Source organism: Cydia pomonella, chromosome 2 (genome assembly GCF_033807575.1).
Source record: "Cydia pomonella isolate Wapato2018A chromosome 2, ilCydPomo1, whole genome shotgun sequence".
Taxonomy (NCBI): Eukaryota; Metazoa; Arthropoda; class Insecta; order Lepidoptera; family Tortricidae; genus Cydia; species Cydia pomonella.
This window is the reverse complement of record NC_084704.1, coordinates 4250722-4267791: the sequence shown is the minus strand read 5'-3', so window position 1 is coordinate 4267791 and position 17070 is coordinate 4250722. Positions and strand designations below refer to the sequence as shown.

At 42.8% G+C, this 17070-nt stretch overlaps 1 protein-coding gene across 1 annotated transcript in view; it reads left to right on the top strand.

Moving 5' to 3' along the window:
- The window catches only part of LOC133531856 (protein capicua homolog), an 87331-nt gene that overhangs the window by 63392 nt on the left and 6869 nt on the right, over positions 1–17070 (top strand). Inside the window, exons 15-29 of the mRNA XM_061870253.1 lie at positions 95–301; positions 924–1060; positions 1374–1556; positions 1989–2204; positions 2690–2850; positions 3041–3150; positions 3553–3855; positions 4888–5019; positions 6585–6690; positions 7456–7553; positions 9296–9413; positions 11119–11252; positions 13183–13338; positions 13734–13900; positions 16114–16234. Of these exons, the coding sequence (XP_061726237.1) occupies positions 95–301; positions 924–1060; positions 1374–1556; positions 1989–2204; positions 2690–2850; positions 3041–3150; positions 3553–3855; positions 4888–5019; positions 6585–6690; positions 7456–7553; positions 9296–9413; positions 11119–11252; positions 13183–13338; positions 13734–13900; positions 16114–16234 (2349 nt within the window). The remainder of the gene's footprint in view (positions 1–94; positions 302–923; positions 1061–1373; positions 1557–1988; positions 2205–2689; positions 2851–3040; positions 3151–3552; positions 3856–4887; positions 5020–6584; positions 6691–7455; positions 7554–9295; positions 9414–11118; positions 11253–13182; positions 13339–13733; positions 13901–16113; positions 16235–17070) is intronic.

The following is a 17070-nucleotide window of genomic DNA, read 5'->3' as shown; positions in this document are numbered from 1 at the left end:
TGGGAAAGGCACTTTGAGTTTTTATACGTTTTCGGAGCAAAGCTCGGCCTCCCAGATATTAGGGCATTGTATTAATAATGTTTTTCTTTCGCAGTGTCCACGAGTGGTGTCAGCGGCGGCGTGTTCCCGTGGCAGTCCCTGGTGCCACTCCTCACGGCGTCCTCGCCGCCCGCGCCCGCCAGCCCGCGCACGCCGCGCACGCCGCACACGCCGCACACGCCGCACACGCCGCACACCCCGCACACCCCGCACACGCCTCACACGCCGCACATCAAGCAGGAGGAGATCAAGACCGAGGGCGGTAAGTACACTCACGGACCTGAATTGTTTAAATTGATATTGTGTTTTAGTTTTGAATTTTTTAACACGTAATTACCTTACTGATTTATTGTCAATATAAATTTAAAAAATATTGTAGTGAACTTTGACTTCTTGCGTTTTCTTTGTTATCAACTTATCACGTTAATTCTAATCTATAAGTATTCAAATTCAAAATATATCATCATTCATTCATGCAACAGGTTCTACATGTAAGTTAAGATTCGTAAAACCCGAGTCCTTACCGATACTAACCTCGCCATAAGAAAGCAACTGACAAAACCCTAAATAAACATCAATTTTGGGGTACATGCCACAGTGGTGAGAGCCCACTCCAGAGGGCCTACCGTGAAACACAAAAATCTAAATTTCGTCACCATAAAAAACGGTGGGCAACAAAAACCGTCTACGTCACTTAGAACTTTTTAGAAGTAGGCAGGAAGGACAAGTGAGACTAGGACAACGACAAACAATATAGCGCTTTCTCTGCTACCCCTACTGAAAGATACATAAGACTACCCCGTTCGGTAACTCCCTCCCACCGCTTATGCCTGCTCATCTAAGGATGCACTTTTGATCGTCCGTAACTAGTTGTTTGGTTCCAGTGGACGGCATAACATCCATGTGCACAGAAGAGGACGAGGAAGTGTTCGAGTGCGACGAGCCGAGCGGCGGCGACGACAGCAGCAAGCGGCGCTCGCACAGCCTGTCCTCGCTGCCCGCCGCCGGCCCGCAGGAGAAGGTCAGTCACCCTCAGCAAACCACTTTATCAAGGGTAATAAACGAAATTAATTTCATATACAAAGGAAAAAATTACCAAGGTCTCCAGCGCCCAGGGCTGGAATTGAACCTGAGTCTTCCGTTTACGAGACAGATGGACCGCTCGGCTACCTTTCGTTTAAAATTAGGATGGTTGACTGTTACTTTAAGTCCGCCATTTATACAATTTTATACTGTGTAAAACAAATTATAAAAAAATAAATACCATCTATATTTTACAAAATCAATATTCTTATCGATTCTAATGATTCTCAAATTATTCTTATTTTTTTTAGAAAGAACACAACCGTATCCGCCGACCAATGAACGCCTTCATGATATTCTCGAAGCGACACCGACAAATGGTGCACCAGCGACACCCGAACCAGGACAACCGCACCGTCAGCAAGATCTTAGGCGAGTGGTGGTACGCGCTCAAACCTGAGGAGAAGCAGAAATACCACGAACTGGCCAGCGAGGTACAGATTTTTAGCCATCGTCTTCTTAAAACAACATTTTACAAAAAATAACCAACTTCACAAAACAATTTAACTTCCATAATCTCATACTCTTGGTCAGCAGTTCCACTTCCTCAAAAGAATTTTAAAAAATACGTAAGTCACTATAATTTTGCTTGTAATAGTTGAAGAGTTCCCTCGATTTCTCCAGGATCCCGTCATCAGATCCTGTTTTGATGACAATGGGACCAAGTATACCGTTTTAAACAGACAAAAATCCCGACGAATTAAGAACTCTTAAAGTCGGTTATAACGAGAAAGTTCCTGCACATTAGTATCTAGCAAAGATAATTAGAAATATTGTATAGGTGTATTGTCAAAAAAAACTTTGTAGCGACGTAAATTTACTGCCATCTTTCGATGACCATGACTTGATTAATAATTTTCTCCCAGGTTAAGGAGGCTCATTTCAAAGCCCATCCTGAATGGAAATGGTGCAACAAGGACAGAAGAAAGTCGTCTAGCAGTCGGGACCCCACAGGGTCCATGCCGCAGAGTCCACGGACCCCATCAGAGGGTCCCAATACAAGCAGCGCTTCGGACCTTCCCGTCACGGTGGCTTCTTTCAATCATGCTAGTTCGCCGCAGCTTAGTGATGACGAGAAAATGGTAATTAGTCCTTTTAGATTGGGAAAAGGCGTTCGATACTCTTTCGATACCAATTGTGTTACGTGTATACGGAGTTCCCCAAGGGAGTGCATTAGGTCCATCGTTGTTCCTAGCCTATAAATAATCTCTGTAAAGGTAAGATCACAGGGTCCATGCCCTAGAGGTGGGGCGCCTAATACTTCTGATCTCCTCGTCATGGTGGCTTTTTGGATTCGGAAAAGGCGTTCGAAATTCGAATACTGTCATTCTAAAAAAATTGTTACGTACGTACGGAGTCTCCCAAGGGATTTTCATAGGACCGTATCTTAAGGTAATACTGGCTTATTTAGATCTGAAACTTTTCGTGTTCGTGTTTCGGTGTCGGTTAAGTCCGCCTGTTGTACTCTTTTTTTATGTGCAATAAAGTTTAAAATAATAATAATAATAAAACTTTCAAGAAGGCAGTTTCGTGTTTAGATTTTACACCAAATGTATTATATTTTTAGATAACCGCGTCTATCTGCGAAGAAGCGGTGGCGGCGGCACACAACGCCGAGATGGACCTGAAGTGCGGCGAGCGCGTCACGGACTCGGACTCCGACACGCACGAGCCGCGCGACTACCTCAAGCACCGCGACACGCGCCGCCCCAAGCCCATCAAGGCCAGGTACCTTGTTACGTCGCTATGTTAACATATATACACCAAACCGTACCACTTTCTTTTGCGCCCCGAATTTTATACCCTTTACTTTCCCCCTTCCTTCTAGCGGGCCAACTAAATAGCAAAAGAAAGGGTAGCCCGAGTAACCCGGATCAAGCAGCTAGAGATTCAAATAAAGTTTTATTTATAATTTCAGAGCCGGTTCGTCTGATAATCTGCTCGGCGGCATAACCGCGTCGAGTCCCGGAGGATCTAAGGTGTTCCAGCCCACTGGCGGCGCCTTCAAGTCTACGCATGCCGACTCGGGTAAGTCATGAAGGCCATTGTACAAGAGGGTTTGGAGTTGTAGCCTCACACCCTTCATCATACAAAACCTTTTTCCAAAGAAATTTGAATCTAATTGTATTTTTAAAGTTGAATTTATTTTGTTCTTATTAAATGAGACAAAAGAATAGTACTTTGTTTATTTAAGGGAAGGCGCCATTTCCATTTAAAACAATGTAACAATTATTTTAATGTATAATACGGGTAGAAGAGTTTACACACACCGAAGATGTAAGCAGTTTTTCTCACACTTAAACATAATTTGCCAAAAGTTGCTAAAGGAAAATTTTGGAAAACTGTCTCTCAGATTTGCCTCAATAGTTATGACATCGAACTTCTTGATTTTTCAAGCGGATCTTTAATACCAAATCCATTTCCTCGCAGAAAACCACCGGCAATGGAACGCCTACGCGCACAACAAGATCAACCACGTGCCCGCCTCCCCGCACGGCACCGCCGCCATCACCAGCAGCGTGCAGGGCATCTCGCTCTCCACGCCCAACCTGACCACACAAGCCGCGCTCGACAACGCCATCGCCTCGCTCATGTCGCCAACGCCAACCTCTGGCGTGCAAGTCATATCCAGTGGCGTGTCGAATGTGCAGTCCGTGCCGCAAGGGAACCTGAGCAATGCGCTGTTGAAGAGTGTAACGCTGGTCAAGCGCAGCGTTGGCGACAATGCCACGGGTAAGTCTATAACCTTACACAGCATCTCGCTCTCCACACCCAACCTTACCACTCAAGCTGCACTTGATAACGTCATCCTTCGCTCATGTTGCCAACTCCCACTAGTGGCGTGCGAGTCACATCCAGTGGCGTGTCGAATGTGCAGTCCGTGCCTCAAGGGAACCTGAGCAATGCGTTGTTAAAGAGTGTATCGCTGGTTAAACGCAGCGTGGGCGACAATGCCACGGGTAAGTCTATAACCTTACACAGCATTTCACTCTCCACACCCAAACTTACCACTCAAGCTGCACTCGACAACGTTATCGCTTCGCGCATGTCGCCTACGCCGACTATAAGTGACGTCCAATCCGTGCCCCACCTGACCGGCTGAGTTGCGTTTCGCGCGCGACTCCATACTTGAAGTCGTTCTAGATGCATGGAGTCGCGCGTGAAAACGCAACTCCTGCTAGCAGAGCGTAAGGCTGGTGTAGCTAGGGTTATCAGACGTCAGGAATTTTGGCCGTTTGTCAGGAAAGCGGCCGGAATACGAAAATGTCAGGAATTCTAATGAATTAATATACTTTTTTATAATGTACCATTTTAGTTATTTATATTCATCCAAATCAAATTAAAACAATGTAAAAATAATACAAATGATATTTACTACATTTAGTATAAATTAGATTAATTTTATTTATGAATATAAGATTTGCATGCCCATTAACTGGCTGAATACACTGTTCTTTGAAATGTATTTGACAACATCCACTTGACTGTATTCTAGCAAATAAATGATTTGATAAATTTAACTTAATTAATATATCTTGGTTTGACAAGCATGTCGCCTATCGGTACGGCTATCTGGTAACCTTAGGCGTAGCGCAGTGTTTGCGACAACGCTATTCAATTAACATAATGATCATGTATTTTATAAACCAGATACTACAATTCTTTATTATACCTACCAAATCTTATCCGATATGTTATCCAAAAAATAAAAACTAGTTACCTTGCCATTTTACGAGAATTAAATGAAGATGTCCTGCCCCGCAGGTCCCCTGACGCTGTCCGTGGACGCGTCCGGCAACCTGCTGCTGAAGGCGAGCCAGGCCGGCGACGCGCCGTCGGAGCCGCAGCTGCACTACGTCCAGCTGCAGCGGCTTTATGTGCCCTCCTTTAATACTGGTACCTACACTAATTAAATATCAACTTTTTTAGGGTTCCGTAGCCAAATGGCAAAAAACGGAACCCTTATGGATTCGTCATGTCTGTCTGTCTGTCCGTCCGTATGTCACAGGCACTTTTTTCCGAAACTATAAGAACTATACTGTTGAAACTTGGTAAGTAGATGTATTCTGTGAACCGCATTAAGATTTTCACACAAAAATAGAAAAAAAAAAAACAATAAATTTTGGGGGTTCCCCATACTTAGAACTGAAACTAATTTTTTTTCATCAAACCCATACGTGTAGGGTGTCTATGGATAGGTCTTCAAAAATGATATTGAGGTTTCTAATATCATTTTTGTCTAAACTGAATAGTTTGCGTGAGAGACACTTCCAAAGTGGTAAAATGAGTGCCCCCCCCCCCCCCCCCTGTAACTTCTAAAATAAGAGAATGATAAAACTAAAAAAATATATATGATGTACATTACCATGCAAACTTCCACCGAAAATTGGTTTAAACGAAATCCAGTAAGTAGTTTTTTTAATACGTCATAAATGGTACGGAACCCTTCATGGGCGAGCACTTAGCCGCTTTTTTTTATTAAATATTAACGTGTCTACTCAACCTATGAAAGTCCTATTGCTGGACACAATCGTATCTGGTCAAGAGGCGGTGGAGACTTCAGATCGATTTTTTAATTTCGTCCTGGATATATAGGTCGCTATTCAATCACATCCATTGCATCCATGCATAAGTTACTAAAATAGTACATTACGATACAAGTGCGAAAAATAGGAAATTCGAAACGAGTGGCGATAAATTAAAACACGACCGAAGGGAGTGTTTTAAATCGACACGAGTTGCGAATTACCTATTCGCACATGTATCGTACAACGTTTTACAGTACATATGGCCCTTTAAATGTTCGACACAGTAACGTAATATGCTACTTCTCGCACTAGTGCTATAAAGTAGCCCCATATGTACTGTAAACTCATTATTACTAGCCAGCAGTCGACCGCCGATCTCCGGATTAAAAGTCGCCAGTCTCAACTACGCATTCAATATCGCTTACAGCCTTACTATGGAGTGTGGAATTAAGAGGAGTGACATCTCTTATGGTAGAACTGTTGCAAAAGTGTCCAGCTGTCAGCTGTAAATAATAGTTCCAAATCTCTCCAGAGTAGCGCTAGAGTAGCTAAGAACGGCTAGCTAGGCGCTATTGACGGAGTGAAGTGCGCTGTCTATGATTTGATTTTTTTGTTCAAGTATTCTAGGTATTGTAGCGCCTATTTAAGGTTTTTTGATGACACTTTTTGGTACATGGAGATTTATTTCCTTACCTTCCGTAAGCCTCACATTAACCCTTTGACGGCCAAAGGCGTCAATCGACGCGCGCGGCTACAGCTCAATATCAACCTTCGTGCATTCCGACAAGGTTCACGATTACGCGCCGCACACGATAGACGTGATATTCAATTCAAGTCTTCTTGATTATCCGCTGATTAAATAGGCTATGTGAAATCTCATAAATTTAATGTAATGCCCTCTGGAACCAAACTTAATATATATTTTTTTTTCAGAAGTTGAACCGCCTAAGAGTCAAAGCCAAACCGTACAAGGTCCAGGTCCGGGCCAGTCTGTGATAGTCTCTCAGAACAACACTCAACCCACGCAGAAACCTAATGCGTAAGTACATTGATTTTTCACATTGGTTTAATTTGTAGTGAGAAGTCACCGTGTGCAGTGTTCCTAGAAACGATAATATTTTCATAGCGTATTTTTGGAATGAAGTTCCTTATCGGACGGTTGGCGGTCTGGGCGAAAAAAGTGTAAGATTTTCACGTCACGGCCCTCTTTTGTTTAAATTATTTCTCGGGAATAAGTAGCCTAATTTCACATACTTGTATCCTATAGTGGCACAGTTGGCAAACTGCCGCTTAGAAGCAAGTGGTATCAGCGACGATCCGGGTTCGATCCCCGGACGTGTATGTAGATCTTTGTATTTTTAATTGACTAAGCGGGTGTGAAGCTTGAGCTAAGCGTATCAGTTTCAGTTAGTACAAAAATGTTTTCTTATGTTTAGTTGTTCGTCCTGTCTGTAAGTTCCAATTCTGAACTGATTTGTGAGCAGTTTCGATAATTATTATTTTAGGGTGCCTTTCAACCAGAGATGTGCTATGCTGTGTTTTAATACATTTGAAATGTAGCTGTAGTTGGAGCTGCGTTTCAAATGTATGAAAACAATAGCATATCACTGGTCGAAAGGCACCCTTATCGATTAAGTTTTTTATTTATTTATAATTTTAAAACTATTACGGGACTTAATCGCGTAAGTAATAGTTTTTTTATTTGTTAATCAATAATATACTACGTTTACCAATACCTCGTTCTAACCGAGTATTTCATGACACACACACTTTTTTACTATACATAATGTACTTGTATTGGTAGGCAATGGGAGAGTCCCGCCGAGGAGGCGCGGCCCTTCCCGCTGGCGCCCACGCCGGCGCAGCTGGGCCGCGCGCCGCTGCAGAAGCGGCTCAGCAGAGGTAATGCGACTATATGATAAAGGCCAATAGATTATTGCAAAGGCCGGGAAAGACCAATCCGACGCGCGAAGCGGAATCCAACAAAGAAGACGAATACACGAATTTCTGTTCCTGCCGAGACATATATAGTGCTTTTCTCTAAACATGCAGAAATAATCATCGACCAGCACTCAAATGGAACCTTCACATCAAAAACGTCAAAAAAAAAAATTCCCTCTTAAAAATTAAAGGTACAACTTATTCTGCCATTCAGTACCATTCAATATTCGTTCATTCAAAATAATTGTGCAATATAAGCTGTATGTGCACGCACGAGATCCTTAAAAAAATATAAAAGTTATATAGTCTTTCATTTTATTAAGCAGTATTCGCACGATCATACACGACGGTGAACGAGAACGAGACATGACACAGCTTGAAATGATGCTGACCGGGTCGTGTAGACGCGCCCGGCAGCTATAATAATTGGCTGTTTGGTTTTTACTTAGTGGATACGAGTTTTTAAAAGTATAAAACAATACTGTACCCCTAGTGTAAATTTAGTCGACAGCGAAACGTGACGTACGCGTTTGCGTTAAGTCTCATTTTGTATGGGTTTTTGAACAGCGCGCCAAGCGGGACGTTTTGGAAAGTCAAAAATCTCATACAAAATGACACTTAACGCAAACGCGTACGTCACGTTTCGCTGTCGAAAATATTTACACTAGGGGTACAGTAATAACTTCCCGTCCGCTAAAACACGACAGTAATGGTTTGGATTTTTAAAATTTGAGTTTAACCATAATGAAGAACTTTTCACCATTTCTTTGACGAGTTTTAAGATAATAAAATTATTATCTTCATGAAAAGGGTTTACAAAGAGATAATAAATTTAATTATTGTAAATTTTGCAAAAAATATATCGATTGATGAGCCATCGTTAGATGTCTGCTAGATAAGGAACATTGAAACTATTTCGTGTGTGTTATTCAGGATGGGATTTTTAATTCCATAGAATAAGTTTAAGGATGTCAAAGGCATATCTAGTGTGTTTTTACATTAATATTGTCTACGGTACAATAAAAAAAAACAATGTATATTGTAAATGGACACTTAATTATTTACTAGCCTTAAGATACCCGACTAAAACGGTTGCTTGTCTCAGGAATTTCAGGGTTCTTTTCTAAAATCGTTTAACGTGCCATTTGTTGTACCCTTGCAATAAAATTTACTGTTTTTTTACGTCGTTGGTTGTGTAATAAAAGCCCAGCATTTAAGGTGGTTCGATTTCCATACAAATACGTAACATTTTTCAAAATAACGTTTTTTGCGTGATTTCTGTATGAAACATAGTTTTTCTATCAATTTAGCGCAAACTAATAGTCGAAAGTAGATAGATGCACACATATTTATGTAGTAATAGTGTGTAATGACTTCATAAAACGCTATCGTTTTTTGTATGGAAATCGAACCACCTTAACCTGAAATAGTCCACACCACCACTTTGCAAATTGATTTTTTTGTCATAGCGCCCTAGTTAAGCATCAGTTCCATCCTTTTTTAGGGGCGATAATACTAACGTAAGAAAAATACTGTAATTATCTCTGACTATGCACGAATGAGAAGAAATCCTACCCCACATACATATGACTTATGGTCACCCTCATTGGAACGAGATACAAGCTTCAAGTTCTCGATCCCACGTGGACACTTTAATCGAACAGGTCAATCCGGCTTATATTGAAGTAGGTGTGTCCCCGCAGGCACGTCGACGGGGTCCGCGGGGTCGGCGGAGGCGGGCGGCTCGGCGCCGGCGTCGCCGCGCGAGCCCGACCCCAAGAAGAGCCTCTTCAAGAAGGGCACCGAGGACGGCCGCGACAAGTACGTATGCGTACCTTAATAGGGTTGTTTCCATTTTTTTGAAACGCTCGTAATACGTTCTATATTAACCAAACGTTGTCCTGAAAAAAAAAACGGCTTTAAATATGTTAAATTACGGGTTTCATGTCCAATTCTTTCACTCTTCAGGCAATCAGACTTTGGAACGTTCTCCCACTCTCTATCAGACAAGCGCAGACCAAATTCACATTCAAGCACATGTTGCGCAAGTATTTCCTTGACAAACTTTCATCTTCATCAACTTAATGATTCACACTTGGTATAATTATGTATGTATTAATATATGTATGTTTATTTGTATTAAGTATATGTGTAAGTTTATCAATATATAGTTTATATTCATATATAGTCTCGGTTACAAATTAATTTACTTTAAAAGACACTGCACCTACTTAATCTTTCTGGTTTAACCCATTGGTTGACTGGTAGAGAAAGCCTTAAGGCATTAAGTCCACCATTTGTACCTTCATATATTGTGCAATAAAGATTAAATAAATTAACAAAATATCTTTTAGATAGATGCTTTCGCGCCCAAAACGCTCTTTGAAAATTGTGTGACGTCATCGTTTACGGTTTGACACATAACTATGTAATGTACATACACACGTAACATCAAGGTCTGTTCACACACATTTATACACAAACATACACAGCTTGTCACCACCAAAATGGCTACGACTTAAGTATTAAACTTTGTACTGAGAACAGACAACGGCGGGGCCTTGGTTGATCGAACTGTCAAACCGAGAGTTGTGACGTCATCAGAATCTTCATCGTCGTTTCGACTTGGGTCACGTGACGTGTGTTAAAAGATATTTTAAATTCAATATTTCCAAAAATATGCTCATTAGAGGTCCACTAAAGGTATTTTAACATGTTCTTATAATCCATAAGAATTTATTGGGATACAATTCTGCTCTAAGATTTGTAGATGGAAACAACTCTATTATAAGGCTTTATTTCGACATGTCTTTAATTCGCTGTAACATGGCTGCTAAACTATCTATATATAACTAAACTATATATATTGTTAATGGTACTAATACCTCCAAATGGTCGCGCAATGTGCGGTTTAAAAGGAATTTCCTTCCGCGGACGCTCCAGCTGCGGAATAAGCTCTCTGCCGAGGTTTTCCCGAGGGTATACAGTATGGGGTTCAATAAAAAAGGAGGGTACAGGTTTTTAAAGGGTCGGCAACGCGCATGTAACACCACTGGAGTTGCAGGCGTCCATAGGCTACGGTGACTACTTACCATCAGGCGGGCCGTATGTTTGTTTGCCACCGACGCGGTATAAAGAAACTATAACAGAAGATACTGGCTTAGAAAATTACAAGTATGAGGTGTCCTTCAAATCTTCAAAAAAACTGTTTTTTTTATTAATTTCACTGTTTTGACAGAGCCTCCTGTTCAGGTTCCTGTTCGTATCCGAATCCACTCAAAATGTTATCCAAACCATAATGTTACCATTCAATATTTATTTTCATTTTCCAGAATTCCATTTTAGTAATTTTGTCTTCGAACCTCTAAACCCATGTGAATCGGTCATTTGAACCACGAGGTACATTTTTCAAAAGAATTATGTAATTAACCAAACGTCATTGTCACTTTTTGTTAGCTAATTTAATTTGGAAAATACTAATAAACAGAACATGATTCTAATTTGGACGTTATTGTTTTTTTTCCAGGGTCCTAGAAACGGTGAACTTCGAACAAAAGTTCAGTACACTACCACAATTCAAGCCCGAAGCCTGCAGCCCCAGCGTGGTGGTGCCGAGCAGTCCACAATTATATCTCAGGAAGAAGCACAACAACAGAATAGGTTTGAAATAATTAATAGAATCAGACGTTACTTTGCGGAAATCCATGCTAATTAAAGCAAGAAATATTACTTTGCTAATCCGCGACAAAATAACGTGTTACTCAATCAGTGCTAACCCGTTATACTTCCTTGCTACACCCGACAACTGACAGTCAGTCAGTTGTCGGGTGTCAGACCGTCAACATCTCCAGCATCTCCTGATGACGTCTACATGTAACGCTTGGGCATGTCTATAAACTAAAAACATGCATGTAAACAAATCTATTCTAATTAAAGCAAGAAATGTTACTTTGCTAATCCGCGACAAAATAACGTGTTAGTCAATCAGTGCTAACCCGTTATACTTACTTGCGTATTTTTACATGCAATTAATGTTCCCACCGGGTTGTTATATTTATTTTTGCGGTGGGAGGGTGGGAACATTAATTGCATGTAAAAATACGCATTTTCGTTTATAGGGCCCGTGCGCGTTGGAGGGTCTGCCATCTTGTGGCCTGAATCGGAACCATAAACATGCACATGTACACGTCACGTGTTTTCTTGTGCATAGTAGGTTCTGCCATCTTGTGGGCTACATCTGAACAAAAAACATCACATTTACGCCTCGCGCCAAAAATCTGACGGCTCCTGTGCTGCCTCTTACAGTTCATGCACGCTCCCTATAGACATGTCCAAGCGTTACATGTAGACCGTTTTCTAATATCCGATTCAGATAAAATTTTATATTTTGCTGTGACTTCAACGATGAAATAATACATATTGGACCAAGAAATAGGACAGGTGGAATATCATCCAAAGGGACAGATGGCACAGCCAACTGTTGAAATCATGTATTAAAAAAGCGGCCAAGTGCGAGTCGAACTCGTCCATGAAGGGTTCCTTACCATTTATGACGTATTGAGAAAAAAACTACTTACTAGATCTCGTTCAAACCAATTTTCGGTGGAAGTTTGCATGCTAATGTACATCATATATTTTTTTAGTTTTATAATTCTCTTATTTTAGAAGTTACAGGGCGGAGGGAGGGCACATATTTTACCACTTTCGAAGGGTCTCGCGCAAACTATTCAGTTTAGAAAAAAATGATATTAGAAACCTTAATATCATTTTTGAAGACCTATCCATAGATACACCACACGTATGGGTTTAATGAAAAAAAAAACGAGTTTCAGTTCTAGGTATGGGGAACCTCCAAAATTTATTGTGTTTTTTTTTCTATTTTTGTGAGAAAATCTTAATGCGGTTCACAGAATACATCTAATTACCAAGTTTCAACAGTATACTTCTTATAGTTTCGGAAAAAAGTGGCTGTGACATACGGACGGACAGACAGAGAGATATGAAGATTCCATAAGGGTTCGGTTTTTTTGCCCTTTGGCTACGGAACACTAAAAATGACAGGTACTCGTATTCTGACATATAATGTAAGCAGACTGCCTTATTTAAATTTAGTTGTTCCTGTTTCTATAAAAAAGGAGAAAGGCATCTAGAAATATAAATTATTCAATGTAGGGGGGTACCCCTTATTCGTAAAAAAATCATTTACCAAAAAATGTGACCGGAGAAGAATTTTATAAAATATTGAGTACATAGAATAGAATGGAATAATTTTTATTCGTAAACACAAACAAGACACATTAAATGACATGATATAACAAAAACAAAGAAAGTATAAATTGCCACGAAATGGCCTCATCTCGGCATGTTGCTGGTGGTTTCCAGCGCTAATCTTCCGATGAGACCATCAAGTGAGAAAAATCACGAAAGGTAACAGACAAGAAGGAAAAAAGCCATAAAATAATATAGAGTCAACAAATTGAAAAATAGATAAAAGGTAACGACTAAATTAAGTAAATAGACTTTGTTTTATTATTTTTTCTCAGTAGCTATTTTGAAAGCTATGATTACCTTACTCTTATTTTGTCCACAGAAGAGGAGGTGCCGTCGATGCCGCCGGCGCCGGAGCCCGAGCCGCTGCCGAGCGGCGCCATGCCCACGCCGCACTCGTACGGCACCCCGCACACCACCACCAAGCTGGTCGGGAACACCTTCTTCGGCCCGGACTTCAACTTGGACACCTTTAGAGGTACTTTACATTTTCATCTCCGATTTTGGCCATTTCTTGACTCCACACCCCCTTTGGTCTTGTGTGAGATTTGGCTCGATCCCCTTACAGATCTCACCAAAGATTTTTCATAACGCGGGATTTAATAATAATAATTTTAACTGATCTAGATTGGTATGCTCAAAGATATTTAAATCTTTTATCTTAAATTTTAATTTTAATTCAGTATTCGAGCAGCACTTATAATTTAAGAATCCACTAAAATTGATGCAGAGTATTTCTTAAAACTATGTGAGTTATGTGAGGGTTCCGCAACGCAAATACGAGTCCTCTCATTGGCCCTATATCCTATGAATCTATATCCCTTTGCCTGTACCCGAAGATGTCCCGTTATTAATATTTTACGTTTATTCCAGTATCAGAGAGCATGGAGGAGATGTCGCCGCGCACGCCCTGCACCCCAGGCGGAGCGCGAGGGGAGGCCGGGCACAGACGGGTGCTGGAGCAACGTCGACACCTCGTGCTCAAGCTGTTCCAGGAGCACGGCATGTTCCCCACCACGCAGGCCACCACACACTTCCAGGTCAGTACCGAGGGGAGGCCGGGCACAGACGGGTGCTGGAGCAACGTCGACACCTCGTGCTCAAGCTGTTCCAGGAGCACGGCATGTTCCCCACCACGCAGGCCACCACACACTTCCAGGTCAGTACCGAGGGGAGGCCGGGCACAGACGGGTGCTGGAGCAACGTCGACACCTCGTGCTCAAGCTGTTCCAGGAGCACGGCATGTTCCCCACCACGCAGGCCACCACACACTTCCAGGTCAGTACCGAGGGGAGGCCGGGCACAGACGGGTGCTGGAGCAACGTCGACACCTCGTGCTCAAGCTGTTCCAGGAGCACGGCATGTTCCCCACCACGCAGGCCACCACACACTTCCAGGTCAGTACCGAGGGGAGGCCGGGCACAGACGGGTGCTGGAGCAACGTCGACACCTCGTGCTCAAGCTGTTCCAGGAGCACGGCATGTTCCCCACCACGCAGGCCACCACACACTTCCAGGTCAGTACCGAGGGGAGGCCGGGCACAGACGGGTGCTGGAGCAACGTCGACACCTCGTGCTCAAGCTGTTCCAGGAGCACGGCATGTTCCCCACCACGCAGGCCACCACACACTTCCAGGTCAGTACCGAGGGGAGGCCGGGCACAGACGGGTGCTGGAGCAACGTCGACACCTCGTGCTCAAGCTGTTCCAGGAGCACGGCATGTTCCCCACCACGCAGGCCACCACACACTTCCAGGTCAGTACCGAGGGGAGGCCGGGCACAGACGGGTGCTGGAGCAACGTCGACACCTCGTGTTCAAGCTGTTCCAGGAGCACGGCATGTTCCCCACCACGCAGGCCACCACACACTTCCAGGTCAGTACCGAGGGGAGGCCGGGCACAGACGGGTGCTGGAGCAACGTCGACACCTCGTGCTCAAGCTGTTCCAGGAGCACGGCATGTTCCCCACCACGCAGGCCACCACACACTTCCAGGTCAGTACCGAGGGGAGGCCGGGCACAGACGGGTGCTGGAGCAACGTCGACACCTCGTGCTCAAGCTGTTCCAGGAGCACGGCATGTTCCCCACCACGCAGGCCACCACACACTTCCAGGTCAGTACCGAGGGGAGGCCGGGCACAGACGGGTGCTGGAGCAACGTCGACACCTCGTGCTCAAGCTGTTCCAGGAGCACGGCATGTTCCCCACCACGCAGGCCACCACACACTTCCAGGTCAGTACCGAGGGGAGGCCGGGCACAGACGGGTGCTGGAGCAACGTCGACACCTCGTGCTCAAGCTGTTCCAGGAGCACGGCATGTTCCCCACCACGCAGGCCACCACACACTTCCAGGTCAGTACCGAGGGGAGGCCGGGCACAGACGGGTGCTGGAGCAACGTCGACACCTCGTGCTCAAGCTGTTCCAGGAGCACGGCATGTTCCCCACCACGCAGGCCACCACACACTTCCAGGTACTTTCACATGGAACCATTAGGCAGGTGGAAACGACGTGAGCCTCTACACAAAAAAAGTTCGGTATATGTAGACGCACTGCCCTACGGCAAAACAACATACCTAGATAGGAAATATGTAATAAGATACGTTGGTTTGACGTAGGTAATAGGGCAGCGCAGATGTGTCTAGCTCGAGGCAAACATATGTGCAGCCATCACGACGCCGGAGAGGCAGTCTACACAGATCGGGCTGCTTGGGCGAAAAGCTTGTACATTTAACAACTATGCTATTGCACCTCACGCCATAGTTCCTAAATCAAACCAAAGTATAAATGTCTATCTAGTCCGTTTCACAAGTCTATGGAAGGTAGGGGCAAGGAACAGAATCTCCTTAGGCAGAACTGTTTCAAAAGTGTCCAGCTATCAGCTATAAATCTCTCCAGAGTAGCGCTAGAGTAGCTAAGAACCTAGGCGTTATTGACGGAGTGAAGTGCGCTGTCTATGATCAGATTATTTTCTCAAGTATTCTAGGTATTGTAGCGCCAACTATTTGTGGTTTTTTGTCGGATACTTTTTGGTATATGGAGATTCTTTTCCTTGCCTCTACCTTCCATACACATGTCGACAACTCTACTGTCACAAACAGCGAACAAGAAAAACATGTTTATTATCAATTACTGGTCACAAATTTCTTACAGTTTGTAAACCTTACAACTCTGAAACAAGGTCTGCCCATAATCAATTCAATGTGGTGTTGTGTTGTGTATGCGTTAAATTTACACATGATATCTATAATTTCGCAGGCGACGCACATGGACATATTCCCGAACAAGATGTCTCTGCAGCTGAAGATCCGCGAGGTGCGACAGAAACTCATGGCGCAGTCCAACCTCACTCCTCATTCCGACATCAATACGCCTACTAGTAAGGATTCTTTTTGCTATTTCGTTTTATATTTACAGTTGGACCATGCTAAATCTGCCATTTGCAATCACAAAGTGTGGTAATGTCGTCATTAGTGTTAAAATTTCTATGAAAACTTGACGTTTATTATTCAAATCTGTGAATATTTAGCTTGCATGGACTTTAATAATGTTTTTTGGCCCCAGATGAACGGAAACGGTACATGCGTAAAGAAAATTACATTCTCGATGTAACATTATTGAGTTTGTTATTGAGGGTACAAAACAATATAAAACACGAGATGAACAAAATTTTGTCAAGATATATGAAACAGAAAATCCGCAGATATTTTTTATTTTGTCACAAAAATTTTAATCTCTAGCGTCTCACGATCCCAATACTAGTATAAATTATCCCAATGAAATTCAAAGCGATATTAAAAGGAACAAAGTTGCTATTGATTTTTTAATTCGATTTTAAAACGAACCACGTTTCACCCTCACGTAGTTACTCTGCCACTGATTCGCACTAAACGCATAGCATCCAGCTTTATCATGCGGACGGCTAGAGAGTGGAATTTACTTCCTGCAAATCTATTCTCAGTCCACTATAACTTGGATCTTTTAAAATCGAGAGTGAAAGACATCTGTTAGGTAAGCATGTTCCATCCTAGACTACATCGGCACTTACCATCAGGTGAGATTGTGGCCCAATGCTTACATTTTTTCAATAAAAAAAATAACCACTGATGCCAATTTGACTGCCAATTTTTCTTATACAGGGTGACCTTAGCCGTTGGACAAACCCTGAAATCCCACGTAGGGTTACTTCTCAGGAATGCTCTGACGTTAATATTT